Raw genomic sequence first — 25271 nt, 5'->3', positions numbered from 1 at the left:
ATCCAGGAAATTCACATTATGTCCAGGAATATACCCCTAAAATATCCTATCTTAGCTCTGAACAGCTACAGCATCCAAATATTTATATAAGAGCACAATATACATCATGTTCTTGGACAACTAAAATGCCTTTCCTGTTTATCATGTGCAGATTTTAAACATAAGGTTTGTAAGGATTCATTGAAAGGCAAAGCCTCAGGAACACAATCCATCTGCTCACTGTTTTGACAACTAAGGTGATTTTTTTTTTCTGACATTGTGTCCTATAGACATTTCCCTGAGATCATCCCCAAACAGCTAATTTGATTGCTTTTCTATTCCTCCATCCTCTCTGCTATTGCTGTAAGTGACCCAGGTTTCTTCTGCTGCTTGGAAAATTAATTCAACCAGACAGTCCTCTCTCTTGCTTTCATGCAAATTACTTTTCTTGAAGTTAAGCACAAGGTTCACTTCTGCCAGTCAAAGGGACACGCTAGAAAGAGCTGCAATGAGTCTGTGAGCGTTCAAAGGAGCCACGAATGTGCAGCGATGACTGGAATTACGTAGCAGATGTGAGAGAAGACTACCAAATACTTGTCTATTGCCTCTTATAATTAAGCAATAATGGTGTCAGAATGGTGCTTTACAAGGCAATAATCTGACTCCCAAGTGAAATCAAATGAAAAGCTGAAGGCAGTGTAGCTCATCTTGAGGCTGGATTACTGCTGAACAGCAGCTGTCTGGAGTCATTTCTGATACTGTGCTACAAGTGTTCAGAAATGCCAAGGGAGCCTGGTGGAGGGGACTAAAACAAAGCAGAATTCTCCTCTCTGTTATGCTGAGCTTTCCACTGTGAATGGTTTGCCTTCAGCCACTGTGCTTGACTTGCCCATGTGTCTGGGAGGAAGCAGACTTGCTGGTAGGATTACAGAAAATGACACTTGAAGATAGGTGAGAGTATTGCAGATATTATGTAAAAATAAAGACAAACTCAGACATGAAAAGGTATGGCTTCCTTAAGCTATTAGGAATTATTAACATCTTAGTGCTTAGACAAATGTCCTTAAGAGTTTTAGCAGTTTTCTTTCATTACTAGTTTTACCATAATTTTCCCTACAACTTTGGAAGATAAGTCACTGACTGTACAATGATTTGTACTTGTTTGAGTTCATTTTTACTAACTTTGGGGTGCAATCCTGGATGTAGCTTTAGCTATTTGGTATGCTGCTGTCACCAGCACAACACCTGACTGCTTTGTGTGAGTTCTCAGTTGACTTTCTACCTTATGCAAGGAGAACAGTGTCCTAAGGGGATTTGAAAAAGTTTTAAAATACAAAATAAACCCACAACCTTTACCATAATTCCATGCTGAAGCATAGTATGGGGGGTTATTCGGTGTGCTAACAAAAACCTAGAGTGAGAGCTGCTTTTTGTCAGTGTCAAACTAGTATTTCCTAGGGGTCAGATGAGGCACAGCTCTTTGTTGATGAACCTTGATTGGTAGCCTTGTTAAGGGGGTAAATGAGGTGGTGCTGTAATTAATGGATGCCATCAGATGCCTCAGACACCACAGCACTGAGCCATTCCATGAAGATGGGTTTTTCTCAAATGACAATTATTCATATATAAGAGTGGGAAGGAAGGGGAAGAAGAAGAAAGGGCACAACTTCTTTCTAGTTCAAAGTAACAGACAAATAAGATAGAGAAGCTAAATAAAGCCTCTGCTAAGTCCCCTTTCACAGTGCTATCTCTGCCAACATCCACTCCTTTGCCTGCAAAGAGAAGAGGTTATAGTCCTAGTTCCTCTTCCCCTCCTCCTGAGGCACTGACATTCTCATCCAGCACCCACATAAACATCTTTGCTGATGCAACAAAACCAACTCACTTCCTTCTGAGGACTTGGTAACACCTCACTCTATTGTCCTGTCCCTGACTCATGCCATGCTGTCAAACCTGTTGCTCCTCATTTTTTCTCTACTTGAATCAACAAAGGCAGTAATACAACTGTTGTCCTGGTTCCTCCTAATTGTTCTCAGAAATATCTTGGAGTTGTGGGTTTAAAAATAGTACAAAGCTTCTCCTTCTGCATAAGTAAAACTTCACATTTGTACAAACACTTTACAACTTGTAATTCTCTTGCAGTTCTTGTACCCTTCCTTCTGGCTATTGCTGTTAACAGTGGCTTTCTCAATGAACAAAAATTGTAGGCTTTGTGAATGTTGGGAAAGAGTCAAAACTAACAAAAAACCCCCAACAACTCCCCCTCCCCTGGCCCCCTTGCTCCCCCCCGCCCCCCCCCAAAAAAAAAAAGCCTAGCAGCCCTTATTTTATTCCAATTCACTTTATCTATTTGCTTTAGAAGGTTTTTTCAAGGCCTAGTTTTCTTCAGAGGCTAGAAACTCAGAGCTGTTAAGACTGGTGATGGACTAGCTAGCAGAGGTCAAAGATAACTGGTTTTGTGGAAATACTGTGCCTGTCACCTGAAACATTGCAATAAACCAGCTGTTTTTTATTGTTAGAAGCTGGGAATGAGCTGCTAAATAACAAACACCTTCACCTTGGCCACAAGTACATGTGATACAACTAGTTGGCCTGTCTTGCAGAACTTCAACATACAGATTAGTGACAACATAAAGGATGGTATCTAATTCATTATTGAATCCTCTTGAGCCATTATAGTTACTGTTCTTTCTCCTTCTGCACCACAGTCATTTTTCACATTGCCATCACTATTTTCTCTCTTCTTACATGTGGTGATTAGACGTAGACAGCTCCTGCTAATGGACCATTAAGTCCATCAGGCAGCCCATGTCCTGTGGTTACCCTGACAACTTAGCAACTGCTGCTGTAGTTCATGTAGAAAATACTGCCTGCAGGATTGTACAGGACATGGCACAGTTCATGTAACAGCTGACAAACACTGCTTTAGCACTTAACTGGTTTTGCCCTCCCACCCCTACCTCATCACATTGTGTGATCCTGTGAGCGATCTCCTTCAACTCTTTCATGGATTTTTCATCTTGGAAATCATAGGGGAAAGTTTCAGTCCATTCCTTCAGGAGCTGAATGATTTTAGCAGCGAAGGATTTTAGTTTTGCCTAGAAAGAAACAATGAGTGAATTACTGACTGTAGACTTGTCTGACGGCAGATTAAACTGGCTGATAAAGGTTCACAGAAATCTAGAGACATCCTTGAAAAATACTTTGCATTAATAGTAGGTGATGGGGACAAAAAAAGGAACATATTTAACTGTGCACTAGATTCCTAAATAGCATCACTTAGCCTCCTTTCATGATAGCTTGGTGATGTCTCTTACCAAACACTTTGAAGATATTTTCAAGGTTAGTTGTATAAAACCAGGAAGATGACAGAACAGTTCAAGTGACTTATTTAACTGAAGTCCATGGCACTTAAGCTGATTTATGTCATCTGAGGCAGCAGTACTGTAGTGTTTGAATTCAAACATGTACAGACCACAGCACTCTAACAACCAACTTCCATGAGAAACATTTCCAAAGACATTTCTGCTCTATAGAATTTATCAGACCATCCAGACTGAGCTGTATATTAAATAAATGAATGAGAGGAAAGACGTGTGTATTCTCTCCATGACGTCTAAATCAAAGCAGACTTTGACAATGAAAGGTATTGGCTTTTGTTCAAGAAGCTATCAACCACAGAAAGGGCAGAGAGAGTATTTTTCTGGGTTTTTTTTTTTTGTTACCTGTGAACCTTCTAAGGCTTTTCATCAGTTAGACCTGAATTGGGTGCCAATTACTCCCCTCTCCATTGCATCAATGGACACCAGCACCAGTACATCCAAGGGAGCAGCCTTGTAAAATTGGAAGTGTGAGTGCTAAGAACACTTGTAATGAACTAGAAGAACCAAACCTTAATTCAGGTTGTATTTATCCTCCTACCCAATTTGTGATGCACTGAGGAAAAAGAGGAAGATTTGTGTTCCCTCCCCACTTGTGTAAGTGCAGCGGTCCCTGAGCATGTGAGTATTACCACAGGAAACTGGTGTAAGACAGAGTGTCTCCAAATACTGGTAGCAGCTCCTGCCAAACCAACATCTCATCGTGGCATGTCCCAGTTTATTTAATCAAAACCAAAGGTCAATAAAATTAATCTGGTTTTGATTTGCTGTTTTTTGTTGTTTTTTTTTTTATATCACCATCAATATGATGATCAATGAGAATATTAGTAATCATTGATAAGAACACTGAAGTTCTGAATCCTCAATCTGACAATTAGCCAGTAAGTCTAGAGGGAATTTACTTGGGTTGTTTTGGGGTTTTTTGAAGACCTGCAAATTGTTATCTGCTAGCATGCATTTCCTACCTGTTTTTATTGACAGCATTTAATTGATGCTGCTAATGAGATAAACACAGAATAGCTGGGGGGTGGGGTGGGCAAAAATAAAACATCATTATTCTTTTTCCCAGCAGTGGGCATTCCTGCAAAGCACAGTCTGTCAGTGCCCTTTGTGTGGAGCTTCAAGCTATTTCTCAACAGTGTGGGACAGTTCCAGATTATAGCTGCCTGTCCTCCGAACTCCCACTGTCATCTGCCTTGGGGAAAAGACAATTTATACTTATTTGCTAGGAAATGCATGGAGCCTGACATTATTAAAATAATAATCTGTAGGTGGTGATGGACGATTAATTAGCCAGGGAGTGCACTTCCATTCAATTAAAGTTAACAGGTATGTACCTACTCCACTTCTGTTTACCAAAAGCTGCTACAGAACTGGTTTTTAGTATTAACCATCCTGACTATCCTTTCTTTTTCATTTTTGGAATGAGGGCCAAAAGGTTTCAAAATCCCACCTTAGGCCATGGCAAGCATCTCCATATAAACACTCAGTTCATATTTATAGGTTGTCTAGACTAAACCCAGCAGCTGAAGTGACTAAATCAGTCATAGCTGATGCTTTTTTAATGCTGGTGTGTGTAAGATTGCTCCTTAAAGACCAGGAGCCCACTGCAGAGGTAGCACTAGCTGTCATGATTTAAAGTAGGTGCAGCATAACATCTATCAGGCTATGTTTTCTAACATCAGGCTATGTTTCATCAGTTTTTTTTAGGCACTGATATAGAAGGAAAAGGTTTGAAGGAGAAAAATGAAGCTTTGTTCTTGTAGTACTCAGCCAAACTACCTCAAATTATACCCCATGTACAGCTTAAAACAGTGATTTATGAACACTGACTTCCCATCTCTTGTATCTATTTTTGAGTTGTTATGGTTTGCCTTCTTAATAGGGCAGGCCAGGCATGTTGCAAGACGAACTGCAAACTGTATCACTCTTCAGGTTTAAAAAAGCTTAATGTTTCATCAGATGCTTTTTCAACACTCATGAAAATAAGGTGTACAGTTTCTAAGAACAATGCTGACAGACCTCAGTGCAGTAGAACATGGGATTTCTGTCCCACGTGCACTCTGCTGAAGCCCAAAGCAGCGTGACAGGCTTGGTGTGTGTGGTAACCCAGATGGAAACCTCACAGATCTGTGGGTAGCAGCACAGCTTCCTTCCTGTCATGGCTGCAGTAAACCTACCAACCTACTTTTCTTCAGTCCTACTCCAGACATGAGCCTCCCCTTGCGAGGCCTGACAGAGTCCTTGGGAATACTTCTCCCACACATACTTCTTTGATAAGAGAAATAATTCTATTAATTTAACTGTTCTGTGGATTTACCCTGTTCTGCATGAGACAAGACAGGACTGAAAAACAACTCCCAATTAGAAAGGAGTGCAATAGCAGTACTGTGCTTGTATGAAAGATTTAAAGGCAATGACCTGGTTATGAGCATCTTTTCATTTTTTGGTTTTAAAAAGGAGGACTTAGTGGCAAAAATCCCCAAGAGAAAGAGTAATTTTGAAGGAACTTACTATTCCAAGACAGGCAAAACAAACTAACTTCTATGTTCTTTTTTTATTTCTTACTTCTTTAACTTCAGATACATAAAGTACTCAAGCTTCAGAAAAAATGTACCACAGGTGTAACAACAGGAGGTTTTTCCATTCAATAATACTATACAAGTGATAATTTTGTTTGAGACTTTCCAATATCTAATGGACTTACAGAGAGTAAATTTTTTTCCTTTATGGTCAGTCTTAACTACTGACTTGCATGTTATAATTGATGTCTTAAACTGTGAAATTCTTGCATTTTATGAGTAGTTAAAAGGACTCTTAAGCAGACTCCAAGACACCCCCAGTGTGTTTTTATTTGCAATCTACTTTTCTCTGGGTTGTATTTCTGTAGAACTCTTTGGCTGGCCAGTAATGTCAAAACCAACAGAATGATAAGTATTGTGGTGTGTAACCTCAAAACCTGGTTTCTTGCCACTTTTTCAGCTCACATGCTATCCAGGCACCAAGTTGCCCAGCTTGTCTTAAGGGATTTGCATGAGCAAACTCTATCAGAGATGATCAGAGATGCTTTTGTCAGCTATTTCCTGCTATGCAGCCACTTAATTAGAAGGTGCTGGTAGCTGATGATACCTTAATGGATTATGACTGTGAATACTTGAGAGTATCTTGAGTGAAGAGTTTATAGAGTTTATATGCTGTATATGAAATGAGATTTTATTTGTTGCCATGTAGAAAAACAAATGTTTGCAAATGCTAGTGGCCAAACTATTCTAGAAGTAAAACATACAGGTGCTTGCAGTAGAGGGCAGTAAAGCAGTAATTTGAGAGGAATGTCAGAAGTTCATGTAGTGTTTCCTAAGAAGTTTGTGTTTAGAAGGCAGGAAAAAATTGTGGCTTATATTAAGAAGGTAGGAAGGGATCAAGGGTGTATACTAGAAAGAGCAACCAGAAAAGCATGTAAATTAAAGCCACCTCCCAGAAGTGTTATTGTCACCCTGCAGTTTGCTGCTTTTCCTGTAGATCCATGTCCCAGGTGCCAGCAGGAAGTGTAAGAGTGTGGGTGTTTGGAATATGAGCTGATATTAGACATCAGCATGTAATGCTATTTCCTTTCTATTAGGAAGTCAGGACTTTTTAACAGGTCTGCTGAGAATCCACACTAATACTACTTTACAATTAGCATTGTGTCTCTGCACAGCCAGCTGATTACTAAATCACCCCAGAGATGGCTTTCATTTGAGAATCTCTGAAGTGCATTGTTATTCACAGAAGCTTCATCTTATGTCCCATACATTTTAAATCCAGGTATTTCACAGATGTATTTAGACACTTTCTACTCACTGCAGTCTTTCTGTACATACATCTGCAGCTCAGATTGACTCATTCCATATTTCAGATGGTCCTGGCATCTTTTAGAGGTTCCCATCTCTGTTGTTTAGTTACATGTTGCTGAGGAACCATTACAACTTACAGAACAGAGTTTGCTCAGTCACAAATTAAGTTTGGCAGTGGTGCTACGGACATTTATCACCTCTGAGTACAAAACTGGATGCAGTGGTTCTGGCACCTTATGTCCCTGACCCTTGGTTTGCCCAGCATCTACAGGATGAGCTATGCAGACATTTGGAGAGTAGATCAGGGGACTGACCTGGATGAAAGTCATTTTGCACCACGGTTATTTTGTCCTGTAGAGCAATTTTGTGACATTAATAAGAGGATGCACATCAGGAATGGTGTGGGAGAAAAAGCCCTCAGGTCAGTATTGCTGTCAAAAACTCTTTATTGACCAACCAGAGTTGCCTTTTGTGCTCCTCTCTCAGAGTACTGATACACCAAGGAGTAAACAAAATGGGACTAGTAACATGCTGAAGTTTAGGAATGTGAGACTGTAATGTCTCATCAGAGAAGAACGGTTCCAAAACATGCCTAGGATTTGAACAATTTAGCTCTTTAAATACTTGTTGGTATCATCCTGTTTCTGTCACTCTTATTTACTGCCCAGCTTGGACTTTACTGGAATTTCAATTTCAGTCTTTCAATACACACTTTACAAATAAATGGTGACACTTAGATGGATTTAAGTTTGGTTTAACTGATTGTAATAAAACGTGTCAGTGCAGGTTACCATTTCAAGTAAGTGCATCTCTTTAATTTTTGGGAATTCTGAGTTAAAACACCCCAACAATAACCTGCAGCAGAGGTTATTGTTAACTCTAATAGGATGGTGAGGCTGACTGGAGAAAAGGAATTTCCTGAATCTGATTTTCCTTACTTGGTGAAAGCTCAAGAGTGCAAACCAGCTTGCTGGGCAGGTTTTGTGGCAGATACACACTGCTCCAGTGCACTGCAGCTGACTGGTAAGGCAGGACATAACCTCTAGCAAATGGGGCCAGCAAATGAAGTGAAGGTACTTCAAAGAGAAAGACCCAAATACAAGGGCATCCAGCAACAAATGCCAATTACAATTTTGTATTATTCTTTATCAGTCTATTTAGCTTTACAATGAAAAGGAGAGAGTGGAAAATAAATAACAGCAGCACAAGTAACTGGGGGACATAATGGTCCATTTACCTTTTCTGCCTCAGTCCCCGTTTCCAGCTGCTGCTTCTGTTTAATGCAGATCTGCCCCACTTTAGCCAGGAGCTCGTGTGGGTGAATGAAGACTCGTGAGCTCAGTAGGAAAGTGAAGATGTAAGTTCTCTGTGGAAGGAGAAAAAAAAAAGAAAGAAAAACAACAAGTTGAAAAGCTTTAGCAAAACTAATGTGTCTTCCTTGGAAAAACTAATCTGTAAACTATGAATGTAACTTTCCTTCATTTAAAATTTCTGTAATTTTTCCTGCCTCCAGAGAAATGGTGGTCTTTTCTAGCTCTGTTGAAAGGAAATGCTATAGGCTTCAAGGCTGTTAACTGTGGGGTTTTCCAATTATCAAATTATTTCCTTTTAAAATGCCAGACTGTGTGCCTAATTAGTCATCGCTTACCAAAGCCACAAATGAAATACATCTAAAGTAGGGTGTTATGACTCTTAAACACCACTATTTAATGCTGCTTTGTTTCTTTAAGAGTGATTAATTTTCACTGAGCTGCAGGAAACTGCTTCATGTGTATTCCAAACCACAGCTGTAATTTCTTCATGTATGGGGATTTTCATTCCTTTCTCCCCACAATCACTGACAAAAGTTTTCACTTAGTTTGGGGACACAGGACAACAATTTCATTTTAAGCTTGACTTTATTTATTTGGGGCTTGTTTCAGAGTCTTTTGAATATGAACACTGCTAATAAATACCGACAATGATGACGTCTCATTAGAAATAGCCTCTCCATTTGCAATTTAAAAGCTGTGATGCATTGTATGGCACTCTGGACAGGTATCCATTGTATCATATTCTGGATAGTTTAATTGAAATGAGGATGATTTTTTGTCCTAGTCTTGGTCGAATGTTTGAAGCCAGGCTTCTGTATTGGACTGTAATTGCCTGACTAATGACATCTCTTAAGTACTTCCATTTTCCCCTTAGGCTTTCTGGTAAAATTTGGAGTTGGGAAATTACAGGGGATCTCCTTGACATTGTGTTTCAATTAACCTTTGTTATGTTTGAAATATGCACTGTTACTTTGGCCATGTTTTAGTAATTTGACTTTGCAGGACAATGTGAGCTTGTACCACCTTGGGCTGGGCAAGTAAATTAAGACAGCTAAAATATTTAGGACCAGTTGTCTAAAATATGGTATCTCTACTATCAGCTACCAAATTCTGCTGCTTGCAGCCTCTAAAACAAGCTTATAATTAAAAACGAATGGTATCTTTATGACTCCAAAGGGGTTATGTGGTTTCTCTCTCTAATCAGAGTAAAACATACTATTAATGAAAAATATTTTCACTTTTCTAGTACTCAGTGTGCCCTATAAGACAAATTTAGCACTAACCGCCAAATATCAGGGGAAAAGGAATTTTTAAAGTAAGATAAATAATACTAACAAAAAGTGTTCTGGGAGTGAGTAAGAAGTATAATAGATTAAAGATCTGTCTAAACATACAGTTCTGTACTGAGTTTCTGAAGGAAGCTAATGAAAGTACAGAATGGAGTGTGATACAGCAGAGGCATTTAAAATGCTCATTCTGATTACAAGATCTTATTAGTTCTGGGGTTCATGTATTACATTAGGAACAGCATTAATTCTGTACAATCAAAACCAGAATTCAGTAGTAGTCTTTGCCTTGTTTGTTGTTTATGGATGGAGGAAGAGAGGAGGTGAAGGGACAGTTTGGGTCAGGTTCCTGAGCCAAAAATTCTGCTTCCACCAATGCCTACAGAAGATGCCCTGTGGGGCCATCTCACAATTGAGCTCTTGGTGACTTTGGGCAGGGCAGTGACAGGACGCTGACACAAGGCCTCCCTCCTTAATGGCACAGTTGCAAACATTCCCCACAAGTGTATGCCTGGAAATCTAAGAAATTAGGCTTCTGGTTGATATCTCGTGTCTCTCCAGAACTTCAGAGTTTATTTTTACATTTACAATGATGAAAACTTGAAGATCATCAATTCTATAAAAATCTGTGGTAGTGTATGTGACGTGTAATGTGCACTAAAATTAGGCTGAAAAGCTAACCTGATTCACAGAAGGGGACTCGGTTGTGTTATGGGGCAACATATCAGATCTTCTATTCCTGTGTGTATGAGAATGATTCCTAAAGTGATGTGTTCCCTACTCAGAATGAAAGCAACAGAAAGAACTGTGTTGAGTTGTGAGATCTGGGGTATGTGTCTTTAACTATGCTCAGTTATCCTCTGTTGCACTTCCTACATATCTTATGTGTTCATTGCTATCCCTGTTGTCCCTGAACTTAAAACTTGTGAGTCTGGACTATATGGAACAGGAATTTAGCTGTTGGGTGTGTCAGCTGTCACTGGGTTGTGTGAATTTTTTTGCATTGAAGACTTGAAGCACTTTTTACTATATTTTGCAATTGAGAGAAGAGATGGGGGGTGGCCGGGGGAGGGCAGTAGAAAAGGACTTGACGCTTTGATCCCTTCCCCACATTCTTGCTTTGGGAGTTGAGAGGGCCTGTCTGAAAGATGTCTGTATATGTCAGTAGCAGGGAACCACAACTTAAGGCACACTGCCCTAGCAGTGACCTTTGCTCTGATAAGCTGGAACACATTCTTTTAAGCAAAGATGTAATTTTGCTTCTCACAGTAATTCTAGTGTTGGTCTCCTTGGTGGAAGCATCTGTGATGTGGCACAGTGTTTATCCAGGGTGACTCTGAGAAAGGGCCACTCATTTCCCTGCTGTCACACAGCAAGAACAGTGTGACACAGATGACCTGTGCTTTTATTTGGTTTCTTTGATAATGTTTTATAGGATGCTCCTAACAGTTTTGACCTGGCAAGACACAGGAAGATACAGGCCATGACAGTGTGTACTTTCCATTTTGGGCTTGATGATGTGTCTCTGTAATCAGTAATAGCTGCACTGGACCCATGCAATGCTTTTTCAGACAACATCAAATTTTTAGGTTTTAGAAACAAATTATCATTCCTTCTGGAATCCATCTGCTGTATTTTTATTCCATTTTTTAGAGTCATTTAACTGGAACTATGTTCATTACTTTGGAAAACAAAGTTGTTCCATTGTGGTCAATCAAGATATGCTGGTTTACACTACACTGGTATCAAATTGAGGGTTTTTTTCATACTTTTATTACTAACACAGACAAGGACTACAATTAAGAAGCAAATTAAAAATGACAGCAGTACTGACACCTCTCTGCTAGTAGCCAGTCCTTATCCAATAAAGAAATTTCAGACTGAACTAAGCCATGCATTTCAGTTTAGTAGTAGGTCTCAGGGGCAAGGAACACAGTTTTGGATAGTAAAGATTTCATACTAATGTCATATGCCTTACCTAGATCAAGGATTTATGTGATTTGCTGCATCTGCACTACTGTACACAGTACAGTAATGTTTTAACAGTGTAAAAACCTACAGTCTCTCAGGCAGTCCTCCAGCCATGAAGGGGATGGTTTGGAGAAGGAAACTTAGCTCTGAAGCTAACTGGTTTGATAAAGAATGATTAAATAATGCATTCATAAGCTATAAGAGTGAAAGTTAAGCTCCATTTATCCTAAAAAGTGACAGGTATTTGGGAGGGGAGACAAAAAAAAAATCCTTTCTGCACTTGAGAGAACGTAAGTAGACACAAAAGAGGCTTGTGCTTTGCAAGAGAATAAGAAGCCAGATTCCTTTAGTGCCTAAAGTTGTTGCTAAGAGATGAGCTGAATTATATTAAAAAAAAAGAAAGGAGTGTGAGTGCACAAGACTAAAGAAGGAATTGTTACTCTCTGACCTAAGAATGCACTGATGACTTCTCGACGAGGGGGAAAAAAAATATTTCTCTGTGTGTGCACTCACTGCTCATTCTGGAACTTTGTGTTTGTGAAATATTTTCTTCAAATATTTTCTTGCTTGGGCACAAGGGTTGCAGACTGGTACATTCCATTCCTAACCTCCTGAACTCCTCTGTCTCATGAGCATACATTTTCCTATGTGCAGAGCAAGTCCCCGCACACAAACAAGACTCACAAGAGCAGTACGCTAATGTAGGCGCTTATCTTTCCTGTCCTCCCTTGCCTGTCTCGTGTTCTGCCAACATGGCAAACACATTTTTGCTCTGCCTCTGTAACCAGCACAGAAAGATACTGTGTGTTTGCTCTCTCTCCCCAACTCCCTTTTTCTCTGTCCAGAAGGTTACTGTGATCATAAGCTCAAGGTGCACATAGGTGGCATTCTGAGCATTGTGCTCAAATGTCGTGATCAGAAAACTTGGAGGAGCACTGCAACTTACAACCCTGACACTCTGAAACCAAGGTAACCTCTGCTCCAATATCCCCGCTAGCTTCTCTTGGTGAGAATTAATTGGTGATACCTTGCTGTCTTTCTTTGGATGAGTTATCAAAACTAAGAAGTTTTGATAACTTCTCTCTTGAACACACAGGAGTGGCTACTCTTCTGACAGGGTATCAGCCTAAATGGCTACCATTAACCCTCCGTGGCAACTCCCCTAAAACCACAAATGAGCATGAAAGGAAGTATAAACATGTAACTGAAGGGAAACAGAAAACTTGCATATGAAGATGACTCAAATACAGCTTCTTCTTTATGTTGTTCAGAGCTTATTCATCTACTCATTTTATAATTAATCTTTTCAGCTAAATTGATTGAGCTGGTTTAACTAAGGGTATGTGTTGTGCTGTAGAGGAGATGAGTTTGGCTTAATGCTGCTGTCCATCTCTTTCCCTGGAGTTACCCTTGACTGCTTCTGTTGGATGCTCAGCTGTGAGCTCACTGTGTATTTAAACTGCAGGGTGGGGTCCATGGCTGCTTGGTTTGTAATGCTCTCTTGTGTGGAATATGAAGGGATAACACCATGGAAACTAGCAGCATTCTAAAGTAAGTTGTAGACCCCTTAAGTAATACTCACTTTATGGAGCCATTTTCAGAGTAGCTGTGTTATAAATAGATTTTATGTTGCAAGGTACAATAAGGGATGTGCATTAGCAGCAACTTAAAAAAACTTAGCTACATTCCAAGTAACAAGTAGCCACATTCTAGTAACACACAAAAGACAAGGAACAGACTCCTTGGATTAGCCCAAAGCTATTCATTCCCCTGTTACACCACAGCAGCTCTACCCAATGCTTTCTTCTGTGCATCTGTTCTACAATATGAATTTGGGGGTGTGGAATGGGGATTTAATGTGTAACAAAGGTTATCCTTCCAAGTCTTAGAAAGGATTTGGTACTGGCAGCACAACTGTATGTTAGCCATATTTAAATACAAGGTTTAGAATTACTATCAGACTGGAATAGTAAACCACGCTGGTTTTGCTTTTTTAATCCTATACTCATGATTGATGGCAGTTCTGCACATTCCCATTGAACTCTCACATGGAGAGTCCCTTTTCTGTGGGTGACGACTGTGAGCATGTATGGTGTTATATGTGGGACCTTGGAGGGATTTTATTATGATTTAAATGAGACTACAATAAAATATTCTACACAAATTAGACTGAGAAATATACAAGATATAGCATGGCCCACTACAATAAACATTAAGTTTGACATACAAGTTAATAGTGATTGCACTTTCCTGCTCCCTTGTTAGTTTTTCAAAGTGCTAGGATACTTCTGTCATAGCTGCTGCTTTTTCAGAGCTCAAATAGAATGTAAGCTATATAGACTCTAATCTCTGGCCACTTGTTTCAATAGTATCTTTTGTTAATGGGCACAGAGAGTAATTTTAAGTGATAAAGTGATCTTAATATCCTAGGTTCAGATTCTTACTGCATACCCTAGAGTTATATATAGGTAGTGTTCACTTTGAGGATTGCACTGAGGATGTTCAACCAGTTGCAAAATCATTTTCAGGCTCAAGAACATACAGTATTACAGCACTGGCCCATAAAAAATGTCTTTAGAAATAGAATATTTTAATTAAAATCTATTTTGGGTTGTGATTTTTTTTTCTGATGGCCTAACTAGGATATGCATAGAAAATTGAGGGGAAAAAATACTAGAGCTGTTTTCAGGTCTGCTTCTCTAGGTAGGAGCTGGTTAGTAGTTAATCTTGGCTGCATTAGAGCTAAAGCAGCTTAGATGTATGAAAATTCTGTGGCTAATGCTGCTTTTAATTGGTTCTTAAGGCACTCATTTGAGCTCAAGATGGCTTTATCTTTCTAACAAGTGCCCTCATTTAGAAATAGAGAATATTCCTATTGAGCAACATCCTTAGTGAATGAATACTGCCAGCAAAATAAATGCATCTTTAGCCTACATCTTGAATCAGACAGAGGCAGAATTTCATGAGAGAGCACCAATTCAGATACTAATTCACTAAAAACCATGGGAAGTAAAAAAAACCCCTTTTGATGGCTACTTACATCTGGGTAATAGTCCATGGTGGGCACCAGGCGCTCTATCAAGGCCTCCAGTGATCCAGAAACAAGGTTCCCATCCTGATAAACAGGGTCCACACATCTCTCTCCCATGTCTGGCTGCACTTGCCCACTACAACTGGAACCAAGCATGCTGGAAAATATTGGCGTCTGGGGCATAGTTTCCTGCAGAAGCAGCAAAGAAAGGGAGAGAGGGTTAAGCTTTCTTCCAGGATTGTCTTATGTGTGGGTTTTACACAGGCATACATTAAACACAATTACATATTTGACTGAAGGCAGCCTCAGCATTCAGGCTGAGTTCTGAATCCAAGCAGTCACACATCTGCAAGCTGGCTTTGGCATTTGAAATGCACTTTAAGCGATGTCTCTAAGGCTGTAGATGCATGAGCTGTAAGAATTTTCCTCACTGCACTTATTTCTTCCTTCTCTTCAGTTTTTCCCTGGTTCATTATGCATAAAACTAGGCAGAGATGAAAATACAGAATGCTTTCTGAATTTCCAAGATACTGAAGTGATGCCTTACTGAACAAACAAACAAATACTAAGCCTTAATGTTCCCATTTTTACTCGTTTTGAAGTCAGCTCTTTGGCCAAAATACTTCACTTGTGATGATAAATCCTTCACCACTTCTGTAGCTAGATGTAATCCAGGTCTCAGCACAAGTGCATCTTCTAAATGTAGATATCACTGAAAACAGCAGGGGATATCCTGCCTGATCAAAATTGCCTTTTTTTTTTTTAACATGTACATGAAACCAGGAATTGGCTGGAACTGTGACATATACTCTAATATACAAGTCTAATTTAAACAGTCTCTTTGGAGATCTTTGCTTAGGATACAAACCTGTTGTCGCAACACAAAAACCACAGGAAGGTTTAGGGTTTGCACCTCCCTTCCCTTGGCTACAGCTGTATCACTGTACTGCAGCCTCCGAGTAAACTGTAGGGGGTTTCTTGTTTCTTTTAAATTTGCTACAGCTTAAATCTATGCAGAAGGCTAAACAAAACATCCTGCTACTGCATGTAAAGGTTGAAAATGCTATTCAGCATCAAAACAGTTCCCCCTGGCTGCTGAAATAGTCAAGACTGTTTAGGAGATCAAGTGCAAAGAAGGCAGCGTTAACTCTTGAGCTGCTGTCTCACTGTCTATGAAAGAGACAAGATTTTGACGTACATGAAAAGCACTTATGTAGATGAAAAGGATTAGGCCATTAACGGTACCTTTAACCTGACAGCTGTTTCTAACTGTGCTTATCTCTTGCACTTAAGTCTTCTCCTGAGCAATTTTTTAATGCAAGGCACATTCTACCTCTCAAACTCTCCAAAGTCAATCATTCATGTTTACAACTGGAATACAGAACATTTTTCTCTTCTTAGGCACTGATAAATGCTAGGTGCATTGTGAGGAAAAAATACCATTATTAACTGAACTTGTTTATCAAAGTGACAGATTTACTTATGTGTGGAGCTGATAAGTAGAACTGTTTCGTGGCTTTACCGAAAGACCATTGCGTACATACGTGATAAGAGATATAAGGGAAATGTAATTCCCTATAAGTTAAATATAGTAGCTGTTTAATAGCAGCCAGGGAGACCACAATGAGGAACAGAGTTCAGTTTCAGAAGTTCAGGACGTGGAGTCCAATAAAATAAAAAATGCAGGAACCAATGTCATATTAAAAAGAATTGAAAATGACAGTTCTACACAAAAGTGCACTGAGGTTACTCAGTATTTTACAGATTTATCTGTTAGGCCCAAACTTTGCAGTACATAGCAATGAGAAACGGCTGAAGCTAACGGCTTGGCTATCTGTGCTATGTAACTCGCCAGTAATTTGCTTTTTTCCCTTTTAAGGCCCATAGCAATACAGCCCCAAGATGCTTCTCAGGACGGTCTAGCTGTGAAGAGCACTTCCGGCTAACAACGTGAAGTTGCACAGGGCTTTTAAGCGAAGCTAACCATCAAACAAGTCCCCCCTGAAACGCCGCTATAGCGGGAAACGTACCCCGCTTTTGCATCATGCCTTTTAAACTCCTTTAAGGCGTTCGTTGTTGCATCAGTTTGGTTTTTAAAGACCCCTCTGGGGCGCAGCCCGTACCGCTCCCGGGCTCTCCCAGCGGGGCTGCTGCCGCATCCCGCGGTGCCAGCCCGCTCCCGGGGCCGGCCGGCTGTCGCCGCGGGGAGCGCTCGGCCGCCGGGCACAGCCGGGGCGCGTTCCGCCGCCGCCACCTCGCGATCCCGGGGCGCTGCCGGCGCCGCCAGCCCCGCTGCTCGGGCGGGGAGCGCTGCGGCACGGCCCCGCGGCACCTGCCGCCCTCCCCGGACTCCGCCGGGAGCCGCTCTCTGGAGTCCTCCGCGCGGCGGGACCCGCCGGGGCGCTGGCTCCACCGCGCCAAACCCACCCGTGCTTTCCACGCTTACGGGGGCTCCCGCTCGGCGGCACCCCGGCGCTCCGTCCCCCCGGAGCGCGCAGGTGGCGGGCGGGCGGGCTGGCTGGCTGCGGCAGCGGCGGCCCCGGCGCGGCGCTTCCCCCCATCTCCCTGCGCGCGGCGCCCCCCCGGGGGCGCGGGCAGCGGCCCCGCGGCCCCCGCGGCTCCCGCGGCTCCCTCAGCCCCACGGCCGCGCTCCCGCCGCGCCTGACGTCACGGCGGCCGCCGCGCGCCGTGGGCTGAGCGGCGGCGGGGCCCGTTCAAACGGGGCCGCGCGGGGGGGCCGGGGCGCCCCGACTTCTGAGAACACTCGAGCGTTCTGCTCGCCTTTGGCTGCGGGGCTCGTTGTTCCCTCCCCCCACCCCCCTCTTGTTTGTTTGTTTATTTGTTTGTTTTTTCCCTTTTCTGTGTTTTTCCCCACAGAAACGCGTCCTCCAGCCACCAGCCCGCCCGTCTTTCCGCGCCCCCGGCACTGCGCGGGTCCCTGCGCGCTCCCCCCGCGTGTGCCGGGAGCGCTCCCGGGGCGCCCCGCCCGGCCAGAGCCGCGGGACGCGTTGTCCCGGAATCGCGGCCGCCCGGCCCTCCCCCGATAATTGCTTTTATTCTTCTCTCGGTCGGAGTTGTTTCTCTCTTCTAGTTACCTGAGCCACTCATCTGATAGCCCTGGGCTTGTCCCAGGCCGTAGGGCTGACGCGGGACCAGACCCTGTTGTGTCACACACGGGCACGGGTCCTGGCTAGAGTCTGATCTCCCACGGAAAGGCTCCGAAGTGCATCCAGCCGCCCCACAGAGTCCCTCACCTGTACCCAGGAGCAGCTGAGGGTTGCCATCTTTGCAGCCTTTTCCCACACAAGCAAGTCTTTCTCGTCCTGTTGTTCGTTTTACTTGAATTGGGATGGTTTAGTAGTTGCTACGTTGTGTCCAGTCATTAATGAAATTTATTTTTGTCATTAAAATTATTTATTTAATTGCTGTGTTTGAATATGTAGCAGAAGCCTTCACTGGTTTCCATGGCGATTAATGTAGGAAAAACCTTTTTGGGACTAGGTACGCCACTCTAGGTAGGTGGGCATGGCAAACGAATTTGGGCATAATCACGTCCTCAGGAGTGTAAAGAATAGATTCATGATTGCTCACAATTTGAGGACAAGCACTGTCATCCATCCTAAATGCACATTAATTTTAGAAGGATGTGTATCTACTCACCATCTTTACTGTTTGCTTACTAAATTCCTTCTTGGTTTCCAAATTCTAACAGTTCTGCTATAGACATTATTTTCCTTCTTCAAAGTGAGGTTTTTCTTCCAAACAGCTAGTAGAAAAGTCACGTTTTTTTCCCCCCTGCCAAGTCTGCTTTGCTGTTAGTCTCAATCCTGTCTCTTAGCTGTACTCCACAACCATTAGAGCGTGCAGCTGCTGTAGCAGATCAGATGCCTGTTTATGCTGAGGCTTTCCTCAGCTACAGCACCCATCTGTCTTGGACACTGAGTAAGTTCCAGGCAGCAGCCCTGGGTTGGAATCCAGTGAGTGGTGTCTGACCTGCTGCCCTGCCACGGAAGGACCTTACTAGGTAATGCCACAGGAGGGTGAGGGACAAGTTTTGTTAAGTCCTGCTCAAACATCTTTAAGTTCTTTATAAAACATTATCAAAAGCAGAAGGTAAGAATTTGTAGGCTATCACTGTATAACATGATAATATTTCTTTCTGAATGCTATGAATATCTTTCAATACCTCATCTAGTATTTACGGCTAAGAGCAACACCAGAAAGCCTGCAAATGAGCATGCAAGAAAAACAGGTATTGGATTTCATTCTGTTTCTGTGCTAATCTGTTTTCCCACCTTACTCAAACATTTGCTGAGACTTGTAGAAGAATATGCCCATTAATCTTAGCAAAACATACCTAGTTAATTGAGCTCTAGTCACAGATTCAATCTGTTGTAAAAACAGCCCCTGATCTTTTTGTTTGTTTGGGGTTTTGTTGGTTTTATTGACACCAGAAATTAGATCTGTCCTGTCACTGGAACTAAGAAATGTAGGAATTAAGAAACATTCCAATAGAATTAAGGTAAACTATGCTAGTTAGGCATGCTGTCTCTTCTCTGAGACATGTATCTATACTGTGGTATTTCTCCACTCAGTGGCCCAGCAGAGTCTGTTTAGACTTTTTTGTATGCATATCTAAAGGAGCATATGCGTGTGTATTTCTTGTTTGTATACATACCTAGGTACGTGTATACAAATGTTGGGGGGTGTGTTAGGATAAAAGTTCAGTGAAATGTCTTTTTTCCTTTCCTAGGATACATGATGCTTGGTTTTGGGGACACCATATTATGCAGCCTTGTTGGAAAGGTAGTTTTTCCAAATCTAAGGAGCTGAAGGCTTAAATCCAGCTTGTACAGCATGTAACAGATGAATCATGTTATCTTTTTATTTCATTTCCCCTTCTGTAAAGTGTGGATGGTGACCTTTAGCTATCTATATTCTGAGTGTTGAAATCTGTTGATACAGAAACTCTCTGAGGTCTAATTGTTTTTGTAGTTATGTAAGTTCTGTTCCTCAGCAAATTGCTTGCATTTTGAAGATGTTTCCATCAGGCACTGCCTCATGTTACTGCTGGGTGGACCCTAGAGCAGGTTTAATCAGGAGAGCCTGTACTGTAGCTTGCTTTTGAGGCAGCACTGCTGTGGTTCACTTGAGCTGGTCAGAGCAGCATCTTGCTGCAGAGTGAGTCAGCAGCAGCCACGCCGTGACTGTCTCAACCTTCAAGGTTGCTTCAGCCTCTCTCACCCTGGCTAACATCACCCATCACCACGTTCCATTATCTTATGATTAACGACCTGGATTGACACTTGCAGTATTTGAGTTCTATTCCTGCTTGTGCTGTGAACACTTGACTGACAAATTTTCTAATCCCACTGTGCCCTCTGTATTCGTCTGTGAGATGCTGATAAGGTATTTTCACACTGTTGCACTTACTTTGTATGTTTTTATATTTGGGAAGTAAGATTTTGCTTTACTGTGTTGGAATATAGTTTCCCAGTACAGTTACATCTTGTCTTCAGTGGAAAATTGCTGGTCAATAGCTTGGTAAAAACAAGGAATTTTAGCAAAGAAAAATGGGTGAAGGTGAAGGAGAGATCAGTTTGAGAGTAAAGATTATAAAGAGAGTCAGGGGAAGAAGGAACACGAATTTTTTCCACTTGTCTTGGATAACAGCATTTTGGAAACAACTTGTTCAAATGTGCCTGTGTTTATATTTAAAATTCAATTGTACTTCAGAAAAGTCAGTCATTACAAATGCCATTAATGCTGATCTGAAGCCATAAAGTCAATTATAAAGGGACTCTCCTAGAAATGCTGTCCTTGGAGCTTTCATTGTTAAGCTACTCAAGTCACTTGCTTCGTCACCTTCCACACAAGTCTGTTAATAATAAACATTTGGTTTCATTTAACAGAGTATGTCAACATGCTTTAAAGCCCCAGAATCTGCAATGAAGGAAGTAAAGAGGGACAAAGCCACAGAAACTGGCATTGAAAATGAACCTAATTGTGTATGGCACTGTTCATAGGGTTGATTAAATACCAACATGGGATCAGGTCTTCATCTGCCCATTCCCACCCTTTTATGCACACAGTGGGATGAATACAGCGCAGTGATTAGGTCTTTGAAGGTTAGGTTTATGCCTAGTTTTGTCTCTTACTTGGAGGGGCAGCCTGAACTGTTACCCAGAGCTCTCCAGGCCTTGCAAGTGGCCAGGGTAACGAGGGTGACTGTGTTTGCATGGTATGTTCTCTTCCACCCGTTCATTATACCCACAGAGCAGTAGAGAAACCCTGCTCTATGCCCACCACCTTTCCAGGCGCAGTTACAGCAGAGTGTTCTGCTTCTTACCATTGTGGAAGGCTTTAAGGCATACACAGCCTGATGCTGTCATTTGGAATTTGAAAAAGAATGCTGTATTAAAAATGTGCATTATGTTCATGGGTTTTATGGATTGATGGCCTTGGTTGTAGACTGAACCCTTTTATGTAGACTTGAGATAAGGAATTTGTCCAGGAAATGCCATTAAACTCCACAGCAATGGCCTTAGATAGGGCTTTTACATGGACATGTCTTAGTATGGACCATTTGTAACACTTTATAATTTAAGGAGTAGAATGTAGTTAGAGCTTCAAAGCCTCAGGTGATTGTCTTCAGGGAGCATTTAGGCTCTGATCTTATTCGTAGGGCTGCACAAGTGTTCAAGATTTCCTTGTTGTACACAAATTTTAAGATTTAAAAGCTGTTCTCAAACCACTTATAGATGAATCTTTGAAGGCTTCTAAAATTCAGAGATTCATGCTGCAGAATAACTTGATGGCACATTAATAACTTGGCAGCAGATGGGAGTGGGAGGAACAAATTTCAAATAGTGGTTCTGAACTGAGCAAAGCTTGATAAGCTTGAAACAAGGTTGAACATGCTAGCCAGCAGTCTGTGACCTTGCCTTTGTCTCCCTCCCTCTGACCTGGGGCATGAGGAATCTTTCCACACAATATTTTTGTCAGAGCCAATGGATATTGTAGTTTAAAAATGTCATTTTCCATTTTGAAAATGTTTTGCTGAAGAGGTTCTGACCAGCTTAGATAGCCAGCAATTTTAAGAGCAAACCAAGATGAAAATACAGGAGCATCTTAAGATGTGGTTTGTAGCTAAGTCTGTTTTTAGTTCTACCTGAAAGGGAAAACTGGTTCTGAAAATTCTGCTCTGTGTCTGTGGAGCAAACTGCATTTTCACTGGCATAAGTTCAGCTCTGTGATACCACTGAGAAGAACTCTTTGCTGGGCAGTGTGAAACAGATTTTTCCTTGATGCTCAGTATGGTAGTTCCCCCTTGGACTGAAAGGAAAGGTCTTCCCCAGGATTTAGAGAGGACATGGTGCTAATCCCCAGGTATTTTTGTGCCTCTGCCAAAATAACAGATTTAACATAACCTGACACGAGTTGCCTGTGATACTCGTGTGTGGCTGTTAATTAACAACTGAGATTTTAATGGTTATTTTGGCACTGCTGCCAAAAGAATTTCACTAGTAGTCTGATTCCTGGTCTTCATAGGTACTCTAGTCATAGAAACCTGTGGTTTTTAAAAATTTTCTTGCCTGCTGATTAAGATTTAAGGTACATTCAGCTGGGAAACAACTGGATCAATTAGCTTTGATTAAATGAAATACAAATATAAAGGGTTGATACTTCTGCTTTGTATCAAGGATGTAACGAGATCCCTTAAAGGAGTCTGAGAACCTCAGCTCATTTAAAGGCAGAGGAGAGTTAGGGAGCAAACTAAAGTAAAAGATCTCAAGAAAGATGTTGGCTGGGCCTTCTCTGCTTAAAAGAGCTGCTAAAACTTGTCACACATAAATGGCAATTTGTGTGTTTTCAGGAACTGATGCAGCCTTCTTTATATATTTTTTTTTTTTAAGAAAGGGCAGAAAAGGCACAAAAAATCTATTTAGCTGCTTTTAATGTTTGTGATTCAATCTGATTTTGACTCCAGAAAGAAATAACAGAGGCATGTTAATGTAATATGCACTCTTATGCACAATATTAGTTTTATCTCAGGCCTTTTTAAGTTGACTATTTAAAAACAACCAATATTCTATTTTATATTGGGCTCAAGTTTGGGTTCAAGATGAAGGAGTTCTGGACTTATCCTAGCTAGTGTGTCCTTTACTTGCATATTCATGCTTGCTGTGACACTAGCAATTCCAAGACTGTGCCACTGAGCAAAAAGAGAAAATCAATTATGCCAAGAAGGGAGCATGTACATACATCAGTAATTTGGTGCCCAGGGGAAGAAAAATCTGCATGTCTGCTGATGTCAATCTTCTCAATATGGTATTTTTGTAAATGCACGTGGGTTGCTATTTCTTTTAACTAGCTCAACAAAAAATAAGTTTATTTTCAGTGTTATAAGCTTCAGGGCATCACAATTAACAGATCAAAATTGCCAGTTTGATTAGTCAACCTTCTGTTTGCTTTAGCAGAAACTATGACAGTGACATTGTTAGCATTCCCACAGGTATTTTGGAAGATTCATTACCATCAGTTATGGGTTCCATTTCCTGCCCCCCCCCAATTTTCATTCTCTTCGGTTCTACAGATTTTATATTTCAGCTGATGGAGAGAAATTCTGGGCTGATGAGCTCATTTGCAGTAACTCACCAGCAGCTGTATTAGTTTAAAAGCATTTCTATTAAACATGTGATGTGTCTTGTCTTACCTGAATTACTGCAAGTAATTCAGTTCCCATGAAGGTCTATTGCTTGGACTCCTTTTGCTGACACCGCCAAAAAGCTCATCAGCAGGTTTTTTTGGGAGTTTTACAGTAGTCTCAAGTCATTTTGCAGGGCTCTTAACTGCTGTTGGTTTAATTCTAATTGTTTTATTTGGAATAGAATCAAGGTGGGATAGTCTTGACAATATCTTGAGGAAAACATACAGAGAAGTATTGTGAAAATAGTTAAATACGATATAATTTTAGCAAGAGGCTGCCACCAAATGAAGTATTCAAAATTAATTTTTAAGGAAGCCTTTTGATGACTAACAAGAGCTAGTGAACAAATGGATGAGCTCCCAAGTAGGAGTAGTTTTAACTGAGTTTTAAGTAGTTTTATCTATAAGCACTTTTCTATCATCTACAGTGACTTTTAGCATAGTTTGGGAAGGACTGACACTATCATATCACAAGCTGTGTATTGAACTGGTGCTGGTTAGTTCAGAACTGAGGTTATTGTTTCATATAAATGTATGTTTGTCCTTTTTTACATAGCCTAGGACACAGACTATTCAAGCATAAACTCTTGAATGTGAAACTCTAAAGTAGTATGGCTCTATGTGGTCAAATTTGCACTGGGTTAAGCTGAGGACTGATCTTCAAGTGAGCAAACTCCCTGCTGTAGATACATAAATGTTGAAAGTAAAAAATAAAAAAATTCAATTATCTACCTGTGTGTTAGGGATATTAACTGAACAATTACTTAATTTTCTGTTTTGCTAAAGCATCTTGACATGAATCAGTCACAAAATTCACATGACTGAGCTACTTTGGCCCAAACTTTTATGAAAGTATCTTTACAAGGACATAAATATAAGTGTACTACAAATAAAAGATTTACTGTCTTCCTGGAGCTTTTCTTTTCCCTGTGTTTTGTACAGGTCAAGCCACAATTCAAATAGCTGATGAAAAAACAATGTGCTCATTGAACCTGTTTGCTTTGTCATTTAGGGCTGACACTCACCTGAAAGCTGGATAAGTCATAGGATAACAAGCTTCAATAATTTCTAGTTGTAAATTCTTTTAGGGGCAGGGGGAACACTTATGTCAGGAGTACACTATTGAATTTTTCACCCTTTTCTCTGCCTTTTTCAAGTTCATTGTGCCAGAATTAAAAATCATTTAGGGAGGCTGTTTTATTATTTTATTTGAATTTTACAACTGATATCCTTCTGCCTTCTTACCAGAGGAAGAATCAAATGGTATAAAACAAATATGATGAATTCAAGAGCCACGTACGTTTTGATGAGTCTGGATTTCAACCCTACAGCTGCTGCTGTGGCATGAAACAGATGTTGTGTCAGCCAGCTTCAAAGGGGATTCCCTAGGCATGAGCATGTGGGAAACTTAAAACTGATCCTATTTCCCCAGGGGAAGCTTGTTCCTTCTGTTGCTCACTTGTGTTCCCCATTAGGCTCTGTTCTCGGATTTGCAAAAGCTGTGCAGACCATGGACACAGCCTGGTTAATTCAGGTTTAGAGACTTATTTTAAGGTTGGCTGTGGGTGAATTTCTCTGTTTTGATTTGTTTGTTTTGGGGGGTTGTTTGTTTGTTTTTGACTTTTTATTTTCATTTGTGCAGGGATGCCAAAGCTCCCTAAAGTCTACGGTGATGTTAGTAAAAGGCTATTTAGAATAGATCCCAGTAATCTCTGTAGAAATTGGAAAGTGCTGTAGTGGTTGATGCTATTTTCCCTGCATTTCCTACT

At 41.1% G+C, this 25271-nt stretch overlaps 1 protein-coding gene across 4 annotated transcripts in view; it reads right to left on the bottom strand.

The window, feature by feature from the left end:
* Positions 1-25271, bottom strand: part of RASGEF1A (RasGEF domain family member 1A) — a 154608-nt gene that overhangs the window by 9503 nt on the left and 119834 nt on the right. For all 4 annotated transcript variants that reach the window (XM_088059789.1, XM_088059791.1, XM_088059790.1 and 1 more), the window contains 3 exons: positions 14803-14982; positions 8430-8558; positions 2940-3077 (listed from right to left, as the gene is read on the bottom strand). In XM_088059789.1, coding sequence (XP_087915915.1) covers positions 2940-3077; positions 8430-8558; positions 14803-14982 — 447 coding nt within the window. The remainder of the gene's footprint in view (positions 1-2939; positions 3078-8429; positions 8559-14802; positions 14983-25271) is intronic.

Source organism: Pseudopodoces humilis, chromosome 9, assembly GCF_049639895.1.
Source record: "Pseudopodoces humilis isolate 2021_Gansu_Grassland_sample_001 chromosome 9, ASM4963989v1, whole genome shotgun sequence".
Classification (NCBI taxonomy): Eukaryota; Metazoa; Chordata; class Aves; order Passeriformes; family Paridae; genus Pseudopodoces; species Pseudopodoces humilis.
This window is presented reverse-complemented; position numbering and strand designations above follow the sequence as displayed.